The sequence below is a fragment of the Bos javanicus genome, chromosome 5 (assembly GCF_032452875.1).
Source record: "Bos javanicus breed banteng chromosome 5, ARS-OSU_banteng_1.0, whole genome shotgun sequence".
NCBI classification, from domain to species: Eukaryota; Metazoa; Chordata; class Mammalia; order Artiodactyla; family Bovidae; genus Bos; species Bos javanicus.
Window position 1 is genome coordinate 1,660,708 of NC_083872.1, and position 21,079 is coordinate 1,681,786.

Here is a 21,079-nt window from a genome sequence, read left to right on the forward strand (position 1 = left end):
GGATGATTTGTGCCTGGATTTGACCAATTAGATATGCTTAATGTATTGGGGGAGAGAAGGTTTTTTAAGTGGCAATTTCTTGAGGCATATTATGATACTTTTTTCTCCAATGGGAAGAAAAACAGTTGATAGATTGCCATAATCCTCGTTTTCAAGTTTTCTGAGTAGGCTTCAGCAAATGTTACCGCAGATGAATGCCAGAGGGTTAAATTCTAAGTATCTGGGCCTTTCGAACTAGCACAGGCATCTTAAAAAGAAAACTTACCGTGGTGGACTTAGTTACAGTGATGCTGCATTTCTGCCAGCAGAGGCAAGATTATGAGATTACATTGGACTGGGTTGCATCCTATTTGTATCTAACTCTTCAAGTGACCCAGACTCTTGGCTCCTATATGCAGAAACCCAAAGTCAGTAACTTTGTTTTAGGATACTTTTTTTCAAGTGGGAATATTTTGACACCTCAGAAATTTTATGTGTAAGTGAAAGATGAACTATAATTATTCAGGTGAATTATAACTCAGAAGAGTGAAAAGAAATTCAGAAATAAGAACAAAGCCACTGAAACTATATTGGAAATCACAAAGAAGGAAAAAGTAGCAGAAAACTGGAAATACGCAGATCTTAAGAATGGGGAAGTGGGGAGGGGAGTGGGCGGGGAACTATTGCCATCAAGCCTGATGTTAGCCCTCACCAAATTTCTGAAACAAATTAATTCAGCATGTATAGAATGTATGCCTTCTAGATCTCATGTACTTTGTAAAAGTTGGAAAATGAAGCAGTAATTCCTAAAAGCCAAAATGAAATTGCTAAGTAGTCTGAAATGTCTTCTTTCAAATCATAAGGATCGTCATATTCACTTACCTCTGAAAATACTACCCAGCCGAGGGCCTGATGTTGGACCATGTTCCCTGCACAGTCGCTGTCCTGAGAGTCCCAATCAGAGGGTGGGCTCAGGCACCCCTCCCCTCTCGGTGCTCCCCCCAGTTTGTACACACACCTCTTTTTTCCAGACCAGCGTCCAGAGGGAAGAAATCACAGCCCACGTCTGACTGCACTGCTCTCGTCCCACCATTTTACAAAATGAAGCTACCAGAAACAAACTTAGATTCCTTCAGAGACTCAAATGACTGTTTGGGTCAAAGAAACATACATTCTCAAAACTAGTTCAGTTGGTTGTTACAGCGCCCAAACATCTGCTTCAATACATCTGCTTTAAATAAACATTTGAAAAGGAATGTATCTACTGTAATGTATTGATTTTTTCCCCTTTTTATGGCAGTTAAGTCAGTAAAACTAACAGGGATAGGATAATGTGAATCTTTATGGAAAAGTATCTTTAAGGACAAAAACATTTTTGTATCATATAAAATGATATAAAGGTTTTTCCCTGTTAAATTGTATCCTATTATAGAAACAGAGATGAAAGAGACATTTCTATGAAATAATTTTAGAAACAGAGGGAAAAATTAAACCTTCCAACCAAATGGTATGCGGGTCTCGATGACTGGAACATAGTTGCCCAAAAATATGTCAGTTCAAATCTTCACAGGAAAGATTGGGTGCAGTTCTCACTATTTGTGTATTCATTTTATAAAAAAGATCTCCTATAGTTTTTATGTATTTCATTTTTAAATTGCTAAAACCATCCCACATGGTAAAGAAATGAGAGGAAGAATTCAATGATTTCTTAAGTTGTGGTTTTTGACAATGAGATATGTCTCCTACCAGCATAGCAAATAGCTAATAGCCTATCATAAATTCATTTGTTTTAAGACAGACTCCCCTGATAACAGAGGTCAATGGTTCCACAGATTAGTTCAGAATACGGTCTGAGGTTCTGAAAGTCCCTGCCCAGAAAAGAAAAACAATTCATGTGAAGTGAGCTATATTTCAGGAAATGTAACAGAAGGGCATTTATCCTAACAATAATTTAAACTAATGAAATAAATAAATAGAACAATTTTATTTTCTCCTTTTCATTTCCAAAGTCAAATGACTCAGAAACCATCAAGCTAAGAACTTGATCACAGAGCAGCAGTAAGAGTTGATAAGCCCCCAGTTTCAGGCTCTGTTCTAGATCTTAAAAAATGTACTATTCAAGTCATGACCGTGGACAGGATAGTTAAGGACATTTTGGCTGAAATCACAATTCCTGGCTAATTTTAGTCCGATCAGTTAAGCCACCTGTGAGCATCAACCAATCTGAGTCAGTTAATTCAATAAGCACTCTTTAATAGCACATGCATGCATGCTAAATAGCTTCAGTCATATCCAGCTCTTTACAATACTATGGACTGTAGCTTGCCAGGCTCCTCAGTCCACGGGATTCTCCAGGCAAGAATACTGGAGTGGGTTGCCTTGTGGGATTCCCTTCCTCCTAGGGATCTTCCTGACCCAGGAATCAAACCCTAGTCTCAAGTCTCTTGCATTGACTGGCGGGTTCTTTACCACAAGCACCACCTGGGGAGGCTGTCTTACACAAATCATGTCCTTCAGTATTACGTATAGAACTTTGGATAACTAATCAAATGCATGTGCATTGTATAGAATATAAACATGAAATGTTGGCCTCCTACATTTCACCTTGATACTAACGGTTTGTCAGGTGAGATTTTTCCTAATTTTCTCCACCATATCCACCCACCCCCACCTCCACACCACCCCCACATGGCTGCATCACACCAGCCGCTCCTGTGTGAACTGCTTTAGTCGCCTCCTGTGTTTCTACCTTTGTCCCCAAAGTCTATTCCCCCTTCGAGAGGGTCCCATCAGAAGGACCCTTTTAAAACACAAAGCTGATCACGTCTGTTCCCTGCTCAGAGTCCCTACTGTGGCTTCCAGAGCCCTGCATGGCGGGGCCCTGGACTGCACTCCAGCCTCACCTGCTGTCTCCCTTCCCTTGATCATTGTGCTCCAGTCACTCCAGCCTTCTGGCAGGTTCCAGACCACGCCAGGCACACTCCCTCCTCAGTGTTCTGTACACCTGTTCCCTTCACATAGGTCCCTGCATGGCTCAGCCCTCCACTGAAAGGCCCTCTCAGCAGAGAGGTCTGCCCAGCCATTGACTGTCTGACCTGTAATGATGGCCCATCTCCCTGACAACCACTGCCCGTGGTTCCCTCTCTACTCCCTTGTCTAGCTTTTGTATTAAAAAATTTTTAAGGTGAATTTTTTTTTCAATTTTTATTTTATTTTGGGGTATAGTTGATCTACAACATTGTGTAAGTTTCAGGTTACAGCACAGTGGTTCAGTTATGCATATACATATATCTATTCTTCTTCAGATTCTTTTCCCATATAGGTTATTACAGAACAGTGATAGAGTTCCCTGTGGCATACAGTAGATTCTTGTGGATTGTTTGTTTTATATGTAGTAGTACTAATTTATCCCTCCCCCTACCTTTACCTTTCGGTAACCATGTTTGTTTCCTATGTCTGTGAGTCTGTTTCTGGTTTGAATAGTATGGAAGTTCCTTAAAAAACTGAAAATAGAGCTACCATATGATCCTGCAATTCCACTTCTGGGCGTATACCCCAAGAAAACCATAATTCAAAAAGATACCTGCATCCCTACGTTCACAGCAGCAGTATTTACAATAGCCAAGACACAGAAGCAACCTGACTGTCCACTGACAGACGAATGGATAGAGAGGTTTCTACATCGCTCATACACAGTATAGCTTATACATCGTATAGTAGTATACACAGTATAGTAGAGCATATACATAGTATAAGCTATTAGGTGATTTACTGTAAAATAGGTAATTTATTATATTTCTTCTTTTGCCTGCTTTTTGATGAGAGACTTACAGAAATTTTTTGCAAAACGTGACAAAACAAGGTTCTCTAGATTGCTTTTGGCATTTATGGTCTAAACATAATTGTATTGCATTTTTAACAGCTAAATGAATTCCATAAGAAGAGAACTATACTTACTCTCTATCCTCTCTGCTTGAAACCCACAGACGTCTTGCTGGAAACGCTCTGACGTACATTCCTAAGGGAGCATTTGCTGGCCTTTACAGTCTTAAAGTTCTGTAAGTAAACCAAGTATTCTTTGTTATAGTTCTGACTTTAGTGTCAACTGGATGCTAATTAATTTGTAAAGACCGAGTTCCTCTAATAAACCATTTAGAGCCATGGGATAATTTATCTAAATTCTAGTCTGTCTTCATTGATATCATAGAACCATGTATCTGGCTGGGTTCATGTGTGAAAAAAACCTCATCTCTCCTTTTCTTACCTTAATATCAAAAATGTATTTGCCCCTAAATAACCAGCTTATCAACTCCAACTTGTGAAAGAGTATTTCCCTTTCTTTTTTGTGCTATGAAGTTGGGGAGAGTTTCTTGAGTCATTCTGATTCAAGTGAATAAGTTACTATTATGCTTCCAATCCCAAAGAAAGGCAATGCCAAAGAATGCTCAAACTACCACACAATTGCACTCATCTCACATGCTAGTAAAGTAATGCTCAAAATTCTCCAAGCCGGGCTTCAGCAATTCATGAACCATGAACTTCCAGATGTTCAAGCTTGTTTTAGAAAAGGCAGAGGAACCAGAGATCAAATTGCCAACATCTGCTGGATCATGGAAAAAGCAAGAGAGTTCCAGAAAAACATCTATTTCTGCTTTATTGATTATGCCAAAGCCTTTGACTGTGTGGACCACAATAAACTGTGGACAATTCTTCAAGAGATGGGAATACCAGACCACCTGACCTGCCTCTTGAGAAACCTGTATGCAGGTCAGGAAGCAACAGTTAGAACTGGACATGGAACAACAGACAGGTTCCAAAGAGGAAAAGGAGTACGTCAAGGCTGTATATTGTCACCCTACTTATTTAACTTATATGCAGAGTACATCATGAGAAATGCTGGGCTGGAAGAAGCACAAGCTGGAATCAAGATTTCTGGGAGAAATATCAATAACCTCAGATATGCAGATGACACCAGCCTTATGGCAGAAAGTGAAGAGGAACTAAAAAGCCTCTTAATGAAAGTGAAAGAGAGTGAAAAAGTTGGATTAAAGCTCAACATAAGATCATGGCATCTGGTCCCATCACTTCACGGCAAATAGATGGGGAAACTGTGGAAACAGTGTCAGACATTATTTTGGGGGGCTCCAAAATCACTGCAGATGGTGACTGCAGCCATGAAATTAAAAGACGCTTACTCCTTGGAAGGAAAGTTATGACCAACCTAGATAGCATATTCAAAAGCAGAGACATTACTTTGCCAACAAAGGTTCGTCTAGTCAAGGCTATGGTTTTTGCAGTGGTCATGTATGGATGTGAGATTTGGACTGTGAAGAAAGCTGAGCACCGAAGAAATGATGCTTTTGAACTGTGGTGTTGGAGAAGACTCTTGAGAGTCCCTTGGACTGCAAGATCCAACCAGTCCATTCTGAAGATCAGTCCTGGGTGTTCTTTGGAAGGACTGATGCTAAAGCTGAAACTCCAATACTTTGACTACCTCATGCGAAGAGTTGACTCATTGAAAAAGACTCTGATGCTGGGAGGGATTGGGGGCAGGAGGAGAAGGGGACGACAGAGGATGAGATGGCTGGATGGCATCACTGACTCGATGGACGTGAGTCTGGGTGAACTCCGGGAGTTGGTGATGGACAGGGAGGCCTGGCGTGCTGCGATTCATGGGGTCGCAAAGAGTCGGACACGACTGAGCGACTGAACTGAACTGAACTGATGCTGACATAATGAGATTACAGCCTCAAACCGGTTGCAGAATTTGTTTCCTTATAATCACTGAATAAAGATCAGCTAAAAAATCAAGTTTATGTTCCACTTGTGAATAGATGTAGAAAAATCTAGTGTGTAGTAGTAAGGTATAGTAAATGCATAGTAAAAATGAGTAGCTTTTTAATTGAAAAATGTTAATTCATTGAGACTTGTAAGAAATGGGCTTTCTTACTGCCTAATGTCCAACTTCCTAATTTTCTATGAGAAAAATCTTTATTATTGGTACCTTCTTCTTCTAGTAACCATTGTTTAATTTTTCAGTTTATTCTGTGTAGGAAAAAAGGGAACGTTTTAGAGGAAATAGATAACACAAGTTGAAAGCTCTACCAAGAAAGTTTTATTTCAGAGAAAATAACCTGATTTTATTTCCTTTCTTTTATATAAATGTTATGAATGCTAAAGAAGCATTTGATATATTTCTGCTTAATGGAAACTGCATTTCACTGACCTGAGGGATACACAGGCTATTTTAAAAAGCAATTTTGTTTACATTTAATATCTTGTTAAAAGTTAAATTTAAAAGTAGAACTGTTATTTAGTCTTGATCTACTTAGGTGATTGGGTTTGGTCTTCCTACCCTTGAATTATTTTTACTATTGTGTAGGAAGATTTTTAAGTTGTCATACAGCCAATCCTAATGTTAATTCATCATAAGGTAAAATTTAGGGCTGTAACACTGATTCTAATGGGCCTATATTTCCATGAATCCACCAAAATATTTGGAACCATTCAAAATGCATTAGATACATCAAGTTTAGATAAAACTAAGATGTTTTTCCTATATTGAGCTAGGTACCACTAAGTATTTTGATGACTTGTTAAATTATATTGGAATCAATTATTTTAATCACTTAACAGAATACATATTGGATACACTGAACTAGAGAGTGTGTGTGTGTGTGTGTGTGTGTACATGCTCACACACATATCACTCAAAGTGTCATTGAACAAATTATTGCTGGAAATACAAAGATCAGTAAGTATGGCCATGCCCTCAAAGAGCTTACAATCTTGTGGTAGATTGTGGGATGGAGATAGTGTGACCAAGACAGACAAACAGATCGCTCTGGTTCTATGGAACTGCGAGGAAAGGACTCTATCTAGTTTGATGGTTCAGATGCTACTTCCTCGAAGAGATGTTTCTCCAAAGAGATGACCGGGGACCCAGACCTTGAAGCACAGCTAGGGACTAGCCAACCACATTAGGTGGCCGATGGAGGGGGTAATATGCACAGAGACACAGAGGCAGGAGGAACCGAGGACAGCCAGCCCTAAGCAAGTGGTGCTTGAGCATCCAGGACAAAGTGGGAAGGAAATGAAGAAGAGAAAGGGTCCTGGTCACAGGGATCCTGTATGTCATGTCAGAAAAGCCTGGACAGTTTTATGTTCTGAGCAAGATGAGAAGTCAAAAAAGAGATGTAAGCAAAGGACTGACACTTCAGACTTTGCACTACAGCTGGGTCACTGTCAATGTGATGGTGATTCAAAAGGAGCAAGACCCATACCAGGAATTGTATTCACTCTTCCCTTTATTTTACTCACTTAAAGACAACAAGCAAATTCAGTTGTTAAGTATTTGGAAAGGATTGGATTAGCCAAAAAATTCATTTGGATTTTCCCATACGATGTAATGAAGAAACCCAAACAAACATTTTGGCCAACCCAATATTCAGTGTTAGAGCAATGGTTCTCAACCATGGTCATCACACCTGCCACAGAATGTTTTGGAAATTTGGGGAGGCATCTTCAGTTTTCCGGATGACTCGCTTGTAGTCAGTTGTCCTACGATGTGCCGCTCAGCCCAGCATAAAGAATCCCTCTGCATTCCTTTTGACTTCTGACCGTCCCTCCACACCAGACATCAGTCAGTAACACTTCCATGGGCTTCCTGGTGGCTCAGTGGTAAAGAATCTGCCTGCCGGTGGAGGAGACACGGGTTCAGTCCCTGGTCTGGGAGGATCCCACGTGCGCAGAGCAGCTAAGCCTGTGTGCCAGAACTACTGAGTCTGTGCCCTACTGAGCCCACATGCTGTGACTGGAGAGCAGCCCCCACTCCACAACTAGAGAAAGGCCCTCGAGGCAGAAATAAATTAAACAAACAATAGCAACAGAAAAAACTGTCATATGTCATAATACTGAGAGGTTTTACCAAAAGTTCCGCATAAGTGTAATAATCTGTACTTGAAAAATTAAATGAAATAAATATAGTCTCTCAAAAATCATTGAATAATTAACACATCATAATATTTATGTATAATAAATATATAATAATGTATAATAATTTGTACATCCTGTGATTTCTACCCACATATGTGTTTGAAAATTATATTAGTGCAATAGAATTACCTCAGAAATCACAAAACAAATTAAAGATATATAACCGTGAAGTTGTAAAACATCTTCTTAAAAATATCATTAAATTTGCAGAGAAATGTGAAACACAGGGTTCTCATTGAATTTCATTAACAAAGTTTGCTTTATAAGTATTTCACATTATGGCCTTTTAAAATGTTGGGAGCACAAGCATACAAAATGTATGCTTGATGACTATATAATGGTTTATTTTAGGGTGGCCTGTTGCATATTTAATCTTACTCTTCCACTATCCAGGAGGGTCTACCACCCAGCTTCTATGAAGGCAGTATCATGACTGTTTCTTTTTTCCTATTTGGCCTCAATTTCCTGTTGTCTGTGGTGGGATTTGGCCTCTAGGGCCTCTTGAAGTACTGAAAAGCAGATGCTCACCTCAGATGTGATGGAACTTTGAGATAGGGTGGGTGTTCTCTGTGGTATTTCAGTCCTATCTTGTAAAAGAGAGAGGATTATTTTGATATCACTCTTGTCAATAAGAAGCATTCATTTGTGAGAATCTCCATGCTCATTTGTGAGAGTGTAATATGTCTTGGCATGTTATCTTTATTTTAATAAAAGTTATTTCCTTCTTTCCCATAAAATATAAAGCAAGCATATTCTGTTGTGTCTTAACTGTAAATTTTAGTCTAGTATCCATTTAGACCTCTACTCTCATTTCCCTGTTTTTGGACAGAATAACTTCTGATCATGTATTTTTCTCATATCCAACCATCTTCATTAAAAACAGAGGCAAGCATCTGACTCTTTCATAGAAAGACCTTCGAAGATAGTCACATCTGAGCATCACATATATAATGATACATATATTCCCTTATTATAAATTACTTTTATTTCTCCTTTATAATGCAGTTAAAGCAGTATATTATGTTGAGTCTTTTCCTTTAAAATGATGTGTGTAGATAGCTCTATTTTTATGAACTTTATCTTAACACAACAGATGAAGCATTACAAAATACTTGGTTTTAAAGGGAAAATTGGGCCCAATAAGGTTGCAAACCACAGTGCTAGAGGTAAAATGCTGAGCACGGCAGGCCTGGCGCTACCATTAAGGAAACTGACTCAAATGTTTTATAAAGCCCAAAAGTCACTGGAAGAAAGAAATAATTGATTATACTGTAGCATGGTGAGGAAGGTAATATACAAGTAATATTCATCTCGGGCCCTGAGCAATATAAGGAAGGTAAAAAGAAGGGCAGCTGGTAAAAGGAGGAGAAAGATAGTAGTAATTCAGTCCTAGAAGATGGGAAATGAAGACCCCAACAATCCTTCTTGGTGAGAGCTGTTTTATATCAGAAATCTTGTTATTGTGAGCCTTGGAAGATCATTAAAATTTGAGATGACTATTTGGGCTCCAAAATCACTGCAGATGGTGACTGCAGCCATGAAATTAAAAGATGCTTACTCCTTGGAAGGAAAGTTATGACCAACCTAGACAGCATATTCAAAAGCCAAGACATTACTTTGCCAAAAAAGGTCCATCTAGTCAAGGCTATGGTTTTTCCTGTGGTCATGTATGGATGTGAGAGTTGGACTGTGAAGAAGGCTGAGTGCCGAAGAATTGATGCTTTTGAACCGTGGTGTTGGAGAAGACTCTTGAGAGTCCCTTGGACTGCAAGGAGATCCAACCAGTCCATTCTGAAGGAGATCAGCCCTGGGATTTCTTTGGAAGGAATGATGCTAAAGCTGAAACTCCAATACTTTGGCCACCTCATGCGAAGAGTTGACTCATTGGAAAAGACTCTGATGCTGGGAGGGATTGGTGGCAGGAGGAGAAGGGGACGACAGAGGATGAGATGGCTGGATGGCATCACTGACTCGATGGACATGAGTCTGAGTGAACTCCGGGTGTTGGTGATGGACAGGGAGGCCTGGCGTGCTGTGATTCATGGGGTCGCAAAGAGTCGGACACAACTGAGCGACTGAACTGAACTGAACTGATTCCTGTAAATATAGGTCTTCATAAAAATTAATTATTGGTTTGGTATTGCAAAATTCCCAGTCACGTGGAATTCTAAACCAGCTTCCCCTCAACAAAGGTTCATTCTCTTGTGTAAGCCATTCAGTCAAGCAATGGCTTGTCCTCCTTTGCCACCAGCACCAGAACCAAAGCCACATGGAGGGAATGGATAGAACTAGCCATAGGAGTGTCACAATTAGCCAGAGTTCTCTCATTCCAGAAAAAGAGCCTGGAAACTACTTGATGTCTAATCATGGGGCAAGTAGGCAGAGAGAATACCTGAGGATCAAGCCAGTATTACAGAGTACCCTTTCAACATATAATTTCATCTCTCCTACTTCACTGTACCTGTACCTGATCTTATTTAGTGCTATTGGCAAAAAAAAAATAAAAAAAGATAATTTATTGTTAAAGTAGTTTGGGGACGCTATAATGTAATTGTGAATATTTTAAAACTCCTAGGGGAAAGAAATTAAGAAAATATGAAGTCATCCTTTGTCTCTAGAGAAAGTGTTTCATTTTCTTTTCTTACCCATATGTGAATGATAAAAATGAAGTTGTAAGTACCTAAGCTCTTACTCAGTTCATGGTAAATTCTGCTTATATTGACTGCACTGAATAAAGGATTATTTATAAAAGAAATCAGCAGCTGTGTTGTGAATGCACTCTGTTTTAATTGCACTCCATAGTGCTATAAACCCTTTGTTTTGTCTCCCACTGGAATATCTTAAACAAAAACAGAATTTTCTAATTAGCTCACTGGAGACTTGTAAGTCTATAATGAAGATAATTTATTTTTGTTTTGTCATTTGAAAGTAATTAAAAGTTATTTATTTAGGGAGAGATCAGAACTTAAGTGATTTTTTTTTATTGTATTTTTGGTGTTTTACTGATAGATATGGTAGAAAATTAAATTGCAGGGAGGTAGCTCAGGGTATGGAGAAGGAAATGGCAACCCACTCCAGTACTCTTGCCTGGAAAATCCCGTGGATGGAGGAGCCTGGTAGGCTGCAGTCCATGGGGTCGCTAAGAGTCAGACACGACTGAGCGACTTAGCAGCAGCAGCAGCAACTCAGGGTAGCTTTAAAAGTCATCATTAGTAAAGTTTAAGTTCCATTTTCTGAAGTCAAATATATAAAACTACCAAGAAAGTTTGCAACTATTCAGTGAAGAAAAGCTATTTAAATACTCCAATTTTCCAATATTTTAGAAAGACAATATTATAAAAGTTTCAGTATTTGGTTAGCAAAGCATAGGAGGACAATTCAATACATACTTTGAGCCAGTAACATTTTAGCTACAAAGCTTAGACATCGTTTAATTCTATTATCTATATCTTATCATTTAAATTTAGCACACAATTAATGAGGCATTTAGAAAACATTTTTGTCAAGTTAACATTATATCATATATTAAAACTGCTTGGAAAGGTATAAAATAACATAGAAATGTAAACTTTTAATATTTAGGTAAATTATGCAAAGTACAGCATTTGAGCTACAATTTTCCCAATTCTCTAACCAGTAATGAAAGTGTGAGGTCTCTCTAAATCTTGACCTTGTTCTTAAAGAACTAATATATTTTGAGACTTTTGATTTATGAAATGTTAATTGAATGCAAGATTAAAATAATGAAATTACTTGTTTAAAACTACTGGATTATAAGTGACAGAATTATATTTCTTAGAAAACTGAATCTCAGTCCCAGTGAGAAAAGCATAAATTTTATGATCTCCAAATAGCTCAGATGGTAAAGAATCTGCCTGCAATGCAGGAGACCTGAGTTCAATCCCTGGGTTGGGAAGATCCCCTGGAGGAGGGCATGACAACCCACTCTGGTATTCTTGCCTGGAGAATTCCCATGGACAGAGGAGTCTGGCAGGCTACAGTCCATGGGGTCTCAAAGAGTCTGACAAGACTGAGTGACTAAGCACAGCAAATGTTTTTCACCTCTTATTCGATATGAGCTTACATTTGCATATATGAAAAATCAAGTGTTAGTTGCTCAGTTGTGTCTGACTCTGCGATCTCATGGACTGTAGCCCACCAAGTTCCTCTGTCCATGGAATTTTCCAGGTAAGGTTACTGGAGTGGGTTGCCATTCCCTTCTCCAGGGGGTCTTCCTGACCCAGGGAATGAACCCGGGTCTCCTGCATTACAGGCAGATTCTTTATCATGCAAGCCACCAGGGAAGCCCTAGCATATATGAAAGTATAATAAATGCCTTCATATTTTAACCTTCAAACACCTTATCAATCAGATGATATCATTCTATTCCCATTGTACAGATTAAAAAACAAACAAACAAACAAACACCAAGAATCAAGAAGGTTAAATGGTTTGTTTGCCAAGACTCAGAACTAGACCTCATCTCCAAGCTCAAGACAGCCTCAAGTTCAGGTGAACATATTCTTAGAAATACTTAGCAGAGTATAGGGTGGTTCTTTGTGTGCAGTGCCTTGCCTCACAGCACCAATGTCATCTGGGAGTTTGTTGGAAATGAAAATTCCCTGGCCCCCACCCAAAGCTACTGAACTAGGAACTTTTAGGGTGGGGCCCAGCAAACTGTACTAACAAGTCTTCAATGAATTCTGATGACCCCTAAATTTGAGAACCACAGGCATAGAAGTTTTTTTATTGGTCAATTTTCTCATTAATTAAAACATTATATCCAGTACAGCCTCACTATATCGTTAGTTTGGAGAAGAGGTTTAACAAGTCACACAAAAAGGGCCAACCTTTACTGAATGTTTACCAGGCAGCAGGTATTGTTCTATGTACTTTCAGTTATTAGATCATCACAATAAGCCCTGGGGGGTGGGTATTATTACTGATCACTGAGATGTGGAGAGATTGAATGATTTCCCTGAGGCCATGGGGCTACTGGCAGGGAAGAGGTAGTCAAATCCAAGAACCCAGGCTCTTAATCATACTGTATAAGGCATACAACCTGAAAATGTGTACATTTATTCCTCAAGAGAATGCTGCAAGAGGCAGTGGAAAGTATATCAGTCTTTGGAGTCAGAGTGCCTGCAAAATTAGTGTTATAAACATTTCTGAATCAGGTAACAGGGTATGACATCTAATGAAAATTTTTCCATACTGTTTCCCACTAGCAATGATATATTTCACTTCCTTGTTGCCAGGTGTTTCCATTCTGTAGTCCCCATGTTCTGAAAAGAACTATTGCAATAGTTCACAAAAGCGTTTATATCAAAATATGACATGTAAGAAGGAGGAATATCTTTAATAGTCTCCTACTGTTATCCTTCCCTGATAGCTCAGCTGGTAAAGAATCCGCCTGCAGTGCAGGAGAACCAGTTTGATTCCTGGATTGGGACGTTCCCCTGGAGAAGGGATAGGCTACCCACTCCAGTATTCTCAGCCTTCCCTGGTGACTCAGATGGTAAAGAATCTGCCAGCAATGAGGGAGACCTAAGTTCAGTCCCTGGGTTGGGAAGATCCCCTGGAGGAGGGCATGGCAACCCACTCCAGTACTCCTGCCTGGAGAATCCCCATGGACAGAGGAGCCTGGCAGGCTTCAGACCATGAGGCCACAAACAGTCAGACATGACTGAGCAGCACAGCACACTATTATCCTTACTTCTATCTTGTCTAATCCATTTGTCACCATGGTGATCCATTAGAAATATGAATAAGATCACATCATTTCCACTCACGTAAACCCTTCAAGGAGAGTTTCTCACCACCTTAAAATAAGCCCTGCGACTCCTTCCCAAGATGGCCTTAGCTTGGCCTCTGTCTCTCGTGCTCACTTATCCCTCCTTGTCACACTGGTCCTTGCTGCTCCTAAAGTCAAGCAAGCTCCAGCCTCAGGGCCTTTGCACTTGCTCTTCTCGCTTCCTCAGTAACTTCCCAGATGTTCAAATGTTTTGCTCCCTGACACCATTCTGGTATCTCCTGAAAAATCACCTCCTCAGAGAGATCTTCTCTTGCCACCTTTCAAATTAAACCCCCACCCCCTTATTACCATCTATGCCAAATCCATGGTGCTCACTTTGGCAGCACATATACTAAAATTGGCCCAATACAGAGAAGATTAGCATGGCCGGTGCACAAGGATGATACCCTAATCCATGTTTTCTTCTCTGTGTGTGGTACCTGTCACTTGCCTCAAGTTGTATACTCGTTTGTTAATTTTTAATTATCTGTCTCTCCACATAGGACTTTAAGCTCCCCACAGGCCAAGGTTTTGTCTGATGCTTTGCTGTTTCCCTGACACCTAGAACAGTACCTGACATTGTTATGCCGGATATTGTTAATTATTGCTGCTGCTGCTGCTAAGTCATGTCAGTCGTGTCCGACTCTTTGCAATCCCATAGACGGCAGCCCACAGGCTCCCCCGTCCCTGGGATTCTCAAGGCAAGAACACTGGAGTGGGTTGCCATTTCCTTCTCCAATGCATGAAAGTGAAAAGGGAAAGTGAAGTCGCTCAGTCGTGTCCGACTCCTAGTCCCATGGACTGCAGCCTACCAGGCTCCTCCGCCCATGGGATTTTCCAGGCAAGAGTGCTGGAGTGTGGTGCCATTGCCTTCTCCTAATTATTGCTAACTGTCATTAATGTTTTTCTCCATTTGTTTTGATGTGCAGTATGCTGCAGAACAATCACCTAAGACAGGTGCCCACAGAGGCGCTACAGAACCTGCGAAGCCTTCAGTCCCTGTAAGTATAGTTGAAATTCCAGCATGTTCTCTGGGTCAGTTTGGGAAGGAGCACTGAAATGTCCAATTGACCATTTTAGTAAATTCCTTGGCTAGGGGCTGTGCTTAAATAAGCTGCAAGTGAGGGTTTCCATTAGAGCAACAACGAAATTGTTCTTTGCACCCTCATTAAACAATATATATGGAAAACACCCATGTTGGAGTTTGGGGTTTCAGGGCAGAGACTTAATCAGAAGACCTGAAATGAAAAGCCTCTTGGATATGTTGGTATCAGGGCTTCCCAGGTGGCTCAGTGGTAAAGAATCCACCTGCAGTGCAGGAGACACAAGAGACGCAAGTTTGATCCCTGGGTCAGGAAGATCTCCTGCAGGAAGAAATGTCAACCCACTCCAGTATTCTTGCCTGGAAAACCTCATGGACAGAGGAGCCTGGCAGGCTCAGTCCGTAGGATGGCAGAGTCAGACACGACTGAGTGACTGAACACACACACATATGTTGGTATCACCCCTCTCTACAATATTTTAGTTTCTGAATTCAAATCAGGAATGATACTTTCTCCTTTTATTTAGAAAAATGAGAGTCAAAATCTAGACCTCTTGGCATCATCAGTTTATTCTGTGTTTAGATTATCAGAGCTGCCCTGTAATGCAATTTTGCTGAGTCAAATAAATGCTTAATTTTTTTAAAGTTTATTTTTAATTGATTGATTGCTTTACAACATTGGTTTGATTTCTGTCACACATCTAACCACAGGTGTACTTTTGTCCCCTCACTCTTGAATCTCCATCCTTAATTTTTCAAGTTCTATAGGTGCATCAGGGGACCTCAATTCATGAAGCTATGATCTAATGGTATGTCTTAAGGTCATACTGGGCAGGTCTACAAACCAGCGCGTACTCACCACCCTACACAGGGAGACAGACTAATTCAGAGAGTCCCACAGAAAACCACACACACCCCAGATTCACACACCACACACAGGCACTCTAACCCCCACCGCAGTGGTGCTGGCGGTCCTTACTGGGAATCCACAAGTTTTCCATCAGGAGTTTCCACCCTCCTCTGATTTAAAGCCTCTGAATGAATGAAAATTGGTTATTCCTCACAGATAGAACTTTCTTACCAGCTAGATGCTTTGGAGCCTGAGTTATAAGCAGTTGATTACAGTGACTGTTGGACAACACTGTCCCAGGAGGACTTGACCAGTCAATCTCCATCTCATCAGAATGTATGTGTTTACAGCATATTGCCTGATTTCCAATATCCACGTGTGTAATATATGCTTTCATCTTGCTTACACTGAAGGTCCTCATCTGTCAAACAGAATACTGATTTCTGGTCTAGAAGGATGAGGGAAATAAATATATAAAAAAAAGACAAATAAATATTGCAGACTTGAGTTGAACATCGTGGTAAAGAATCCATTGGTTAATAATTACACATAGTTTGCTTAATGCCTTTTACCAAGGTGACTCAAGAGAAGCAGGAACATGAGATGACACTCTGTTCCTTTGATCTCTTTTTTTTAATGAAAGTAAATCTGCACTGGAGACCATTTTAAGCTTTTGATTCCAGTCGAACAAAGTGACTTCCTAGGTTTTCACCAGCCTAGAGATAAACAAGCCCACAAGAGCCCCTTTGTAGCTGGGGATGGGTCGACTGCGTTTTCAGGAGCTCTGTAGTGGCATCACGGCATCACCCCTCTTTTGTTGCACAAGCCTCTTCCTGAAGGAAAGAAGCAGCCAGAGCAGCAGAGCACTGGAGCTGGGTTGTCTGTGTCAGGGCACAGGGTCTAGTGGTGAATTGAAAAGCGAGATCATAGCAGAGGCCAACAGGAACTTTAAACAGCTGTGAGGCAGGCGGAAGATGGAAGGATAAGGGTTTGTAACCAAAAGCCACCATCAGCTGAAAGAAGACCACAAACAGAACACACACCGAAGTGAACTCTTTGAGAAAGTGAGAACCATGAATCTTTTGTTCACTCGAACTGCGCGGTGCCTCTCTGATCAAGGTGTTCAGATTTGGTTTCTTACCATCTAGCCGTTTACCGGTCACAGGCGTCTCTTGCACTTGGTGTCCGGTTCACAAAAACAATGGCGTTTGAAACCTTGTAAGTGTGTGTTCCCTGTGAGAAAGCCGAGGGTTAACTTTCTAGTGGGATGCTCCACATCCAAACTGAGGCATGGAAATGGATGGTGGGTCCCCTGTGCGCCTGGATTGTATCGCTGGTTATGTGCTGTTTGTCCTGGGTCCCTTTGCCCAGCACACAACAGACCATGGAGGTGTTGGGTGTTGGCAGTGTGTGCCGCTATGACACTTGTCTCACAGTTTTTGTAATACTTTGATACAAGCATTAAGATTGGACAGAAGAGCATTATAAACTTTAACCACCAGCCACACAGACACAATACTGAACCAACCAAAGGCATCCTTTACCCAGTTTGGAGATTTGGGCTACTGTGAGCTGTTTTAAAGTTTTACTCTTATCCCAGATGCAAGATGTTCTTTTGTTGTTGTTGTTTCTTAAATTTATTTATTTTTTAATTGAAGGATAATTGCTTTACAGAATTTTGTTGGATTTTAATAATATTTCTCCTGCTTCTTACAAGCAGGAGAAAATAAAAACGGTTTGCATCAAATGGTCATTACAAACATGCATTCCTTATCCATTGGCCATTCATCTCCCATGCATACTTCAGCCTCCGTGCTACATTCACAGCAATACAAGCAACAAAGGAGGTGACACCTGTCTCATCCATGACACCTGGAAGGCTTCTGTTCAGCTACCTGTCTAGCTTTTCTTGGACTGCCATCAACGCTTAGACCTGCACTTACACGTTTTAAAAACTATTTATTTATTTGGCTCCGTGAGATCTTCGTTGTGGCCGTCGAACTCTTTGTTGCAGCATGTGGGCTCTAGTGCCCTGACCAGAGATTGAACGCAGCGCCTCTGCGCTGGAGCATGGAGTCGTAGCCACCGGACCACCAGGGAAGTCCTACTCACCCTTTCTCTAATAGTTCCTTTTTTCTCTCTCTTGAATTCACTCTCTTTTTCTCCACTTTATTATTTTCCTTGTTATTCATTCACTCTCGAAGAAGCACTCTGCACTTCTCAGGGGCTGGGAATGCATCACCCCTGTGCATTCCTGGCTTTGAAACTTCTGAAGTGAATTGTTGAATTATCTGGAGAGTCTGAGAGCCTAGGCCTCATCCCAGACCAATTATAATGAGAACCTCTGTAGGAGACCCAAACATCAGTGATTTCTAAGCAGTTTAATGATATAGTTAAGTGGTTCTTAAGTGAGTATTGGGAAAAATGAGTGTCCTGAGATGATTTGCAAATATCCTCCTGAACTCTTTTCAAACCTGAAATAATAACAAAGCCCATATTTTGCATTCCAGTAAAGAACCCACCTGCCAATTCAGGGGGACATAAGAAACATGGGTTCGGTCCCTGGATCAGGAAGATCCCATGGAGAAGGGTATGGCAACCCACTCCAGTACTCTTGCCTGGAGAATCTCATGGACAGAGGAGTCTGGAGAGCTGCAGTCCATAGGTTTGCACAGAATCGGACGTGACTGAAGTGACTTAGCACTCGCACACACACAGTTACACGCATACCACACAGGAACTAACATGGGGCTTTCCCGGTGGTGCTAGTGTAAAAAACCCGCTGGCCAGTGCAGGAGACATAAGAGACTTCAGTCTTCAGGTCACGAAGATTCTCCTGGAGGAGGGCATGGCAACCCACTCCAGTACTCTTGCCTGGAGAACCCCATGGACAGAGGAGCCTGGAGGGCTACAGTCCATTGGGTCACAAGGAGTCAGACACTACTGAAGCGACTTAGCGTGCATGCCCGCATGAACTAATGTGAAATGAAAGTCAAGAGCCTTTTATTCACAAAGTTGACTTGTTTGTGCTTATTTGAGATAGCTCGTATCTCCCTATTTAGTCCTACTGACAGTCTGGGGTAGGTGAAGTGAGGAGGCCACATGCGTATTATCCTGCTATCAAATGTGCCCCTAGAACAGCAGCATCAGCACCTCCCATGTAGACTTGGCTTCACGGAACAAACTTAAGAAACTTGATATACGTGGAAACTGGTAACCTACTGCAAGGAAGAAACAAATTGTACTCATGTTTCAAGGGATGTGATTTTCACTGGTTGCATGTAAACAACAAATAGTTTGCCTCGTTCACAATGAGAACACATAGGTACATTTGTGTTCTTTGAGCTCTCCTGATGCTTACAAACTGTTCAACTAAAGAGTAAGAGGGCAAGTCCGTGTACCCGAGCCCAGCAGCCCGGAGCCTGCCTCTGTAAAATACGTACCTTGTACACTAGGTTTCTGACATGGCAGTGACTGCCCAGACACCAGTTGGACTTTTTTGTAGTGTAATCAAATATAACTTAATTTCCTTTCTGTTTTTTGGAAAGGAATAGGAAATGTAATCAGAATTCACAGTGAACTGGATTTCACCAAGAAACGTTTGGCATTATAGTTACTGGAGGACTAGGATCAGATTACAGTGATTTGATGGAATCTCAAAACTTAACCCTCCCACATTCTCACATATATTGTTAAGAAATAGATCATTGAAAAAAAATAAAATCATTGCTTCATTGGCTGACAGTCATTAATGATATTCAAGCATCTTCCTGTCATTAGTGGAAGTTCAGGGTGATCAAAGAAAATGACATATTCATGTCTGTCCAGCTAATATTAAATAGTATTAAGTACTATACTATTTAATATATGTTGATTTTCATGCCAACTCTGCAATAGTGAAACTAATTGTGGAAAATGCACAATTGTAAAAATCATGAGCTGGTAAATAGAAAATGAAAGGAGAATTAAACATGTCTTTAGTATTGTCTCTACTCTCCAATTAGCTGATAATCATCTTTAGAGTACAGACGTTATTTTAAGACCTGAGAAGAGCATCTAACTCTTGCTGGAATATGAGCTGCCTGAGCATCTCACTGTGACAGTGCCTTAAGGGCTATAGACACCCTCCTCCTTGAACCCTGTGAAACGTCACTAACTTCCCCTTGACTCTTCAGAGTAGGGTTTTGCTACTAATAATGCAAAAAGAGAGTCAGCAGGAAGAGGAGGAGGTGAGGAAGAAGAGGCAGGGCTCACAGTGCTGAGCAGAAAGGAAGGCAAGCCTAGAAGCAGCAGCAGATCCCCCCTGTCAACAGCCAGGAGCCTCTTGGGTTTCAGCCTGAGGATAAAGGAAGTAACAGAAGACAGCGGGGTATAAAAAGATGAAAAGAAAGCAAAGGGAGGTAACCAAGGGGATAAGATTAAAAGATCAAAAGGGTTAAAAAAAAAAGCAACGGTTTTAGTATTAGTGACATTATTCCTTCCACTAAAATAGTGTCCAGAAAGAGAAATTTTAAGCTTACATAATTAAAATCCACCATGGTCTTGGTTTCGTTTTTCACAACAAGGCCAATACATTAGGTCTATCTTGGGATGGAGGAGCACTGGGAAGTTCTAGAGACTAAGACTTTTGTCTGTTGAGCTATCTGGAGTTCATTTCACACACCACATGCAAACCAGCACCAGTGAACTGTTCTGAGGAGAAAGGGTTTTGCCTTGTCCCCCTCCTCCCATTTAAACATCAGGAGAGGGGACTGCCCTGGTGGTGCAGTAATTAAGACCGCACGCTTTCAAGGCAAGGGTGCAGGTTCAAGCCCTGGTTGGGGGAACTAGGATCCCACATGCCACGAGGTCAAGAAAAACAAACATTAGGATAAAATTATTTTCAAAGGCAAAGCCCTTTTTTCCACAGAAAGAGAGAGCTCAAATTGGAGCCTCAGAATCAAATGAAAACCAAAATCAAAATGTGAGCACTTTAAGCAAGACCCGAGGTGTGACATACTATAACTGCTATCACAGGTTATCTAACAGTTCTATAAGGCACAGATTTGACAATCATATGAGATAGGTAAATAACTAAAAGAGAACACAGATGTTATGCAATGAGAAGTAAAATCAGCTCTTTCATCTCGTGGTGTCACATAAAGTGTAGCTTTGAAAAGTACGTTGGACTAGTGAGAAGCTAAAAGGATGCCGACTCTGGGAAGGCACACTGTGAATGGGGCGGAGCGTCCCCTTTTCTGGAATAATGGGGGCTGGAAAATGTGATAAGGCACACAAAGAAGCAGTAAAGTTTAGGAACAAGACAAGGATAGAATCAGAAATGCTCAAAAGCCGTTCATATCTATTCAAATTCTTACCTGCATCATCTCACTTCACCCTAAAATCAACCTCATGAGACGGGATCTGAGGTCACCCCTTC

General features: G+C 40.8%; 1 protein-coding gene and 1 non-coding gene across 2 annotated transcripts in view; both read left to right on the plus strand.

Moving 5' to 3' along the window:
* The window catches only part of LGR5 (leucine rich repeat containing G protein-coupled receptor 5), a 129,639-nt gene that overhangs the window by 68,590 nt on the left and 39,970 nt on the right, over positions 1–21,079 (plus strand). The window contains exons 3-4 of the mRNA XM_061415510.1: positions 3,966–4,037; positions 14,698–14,769. Coding sequence (XP_061271494.1) covers positions 3,966–4,037; positions 14,698–14,769 — 144 coding nt within the window. The remainder of the gene's footprint in view (positions 1–3,965; positions 4,038–14,697; positions 14,770–21,079) is intronic.
* LOC133248965 (U6 spliceosomal RNA) lies at positions 14,097–14,203 on the plus strand. Its single transcript, XR_009736792.1, has one exon. It is a non-coding gene; the product is annotated as a U6 spliceosomal RNA (small nuclear RNA).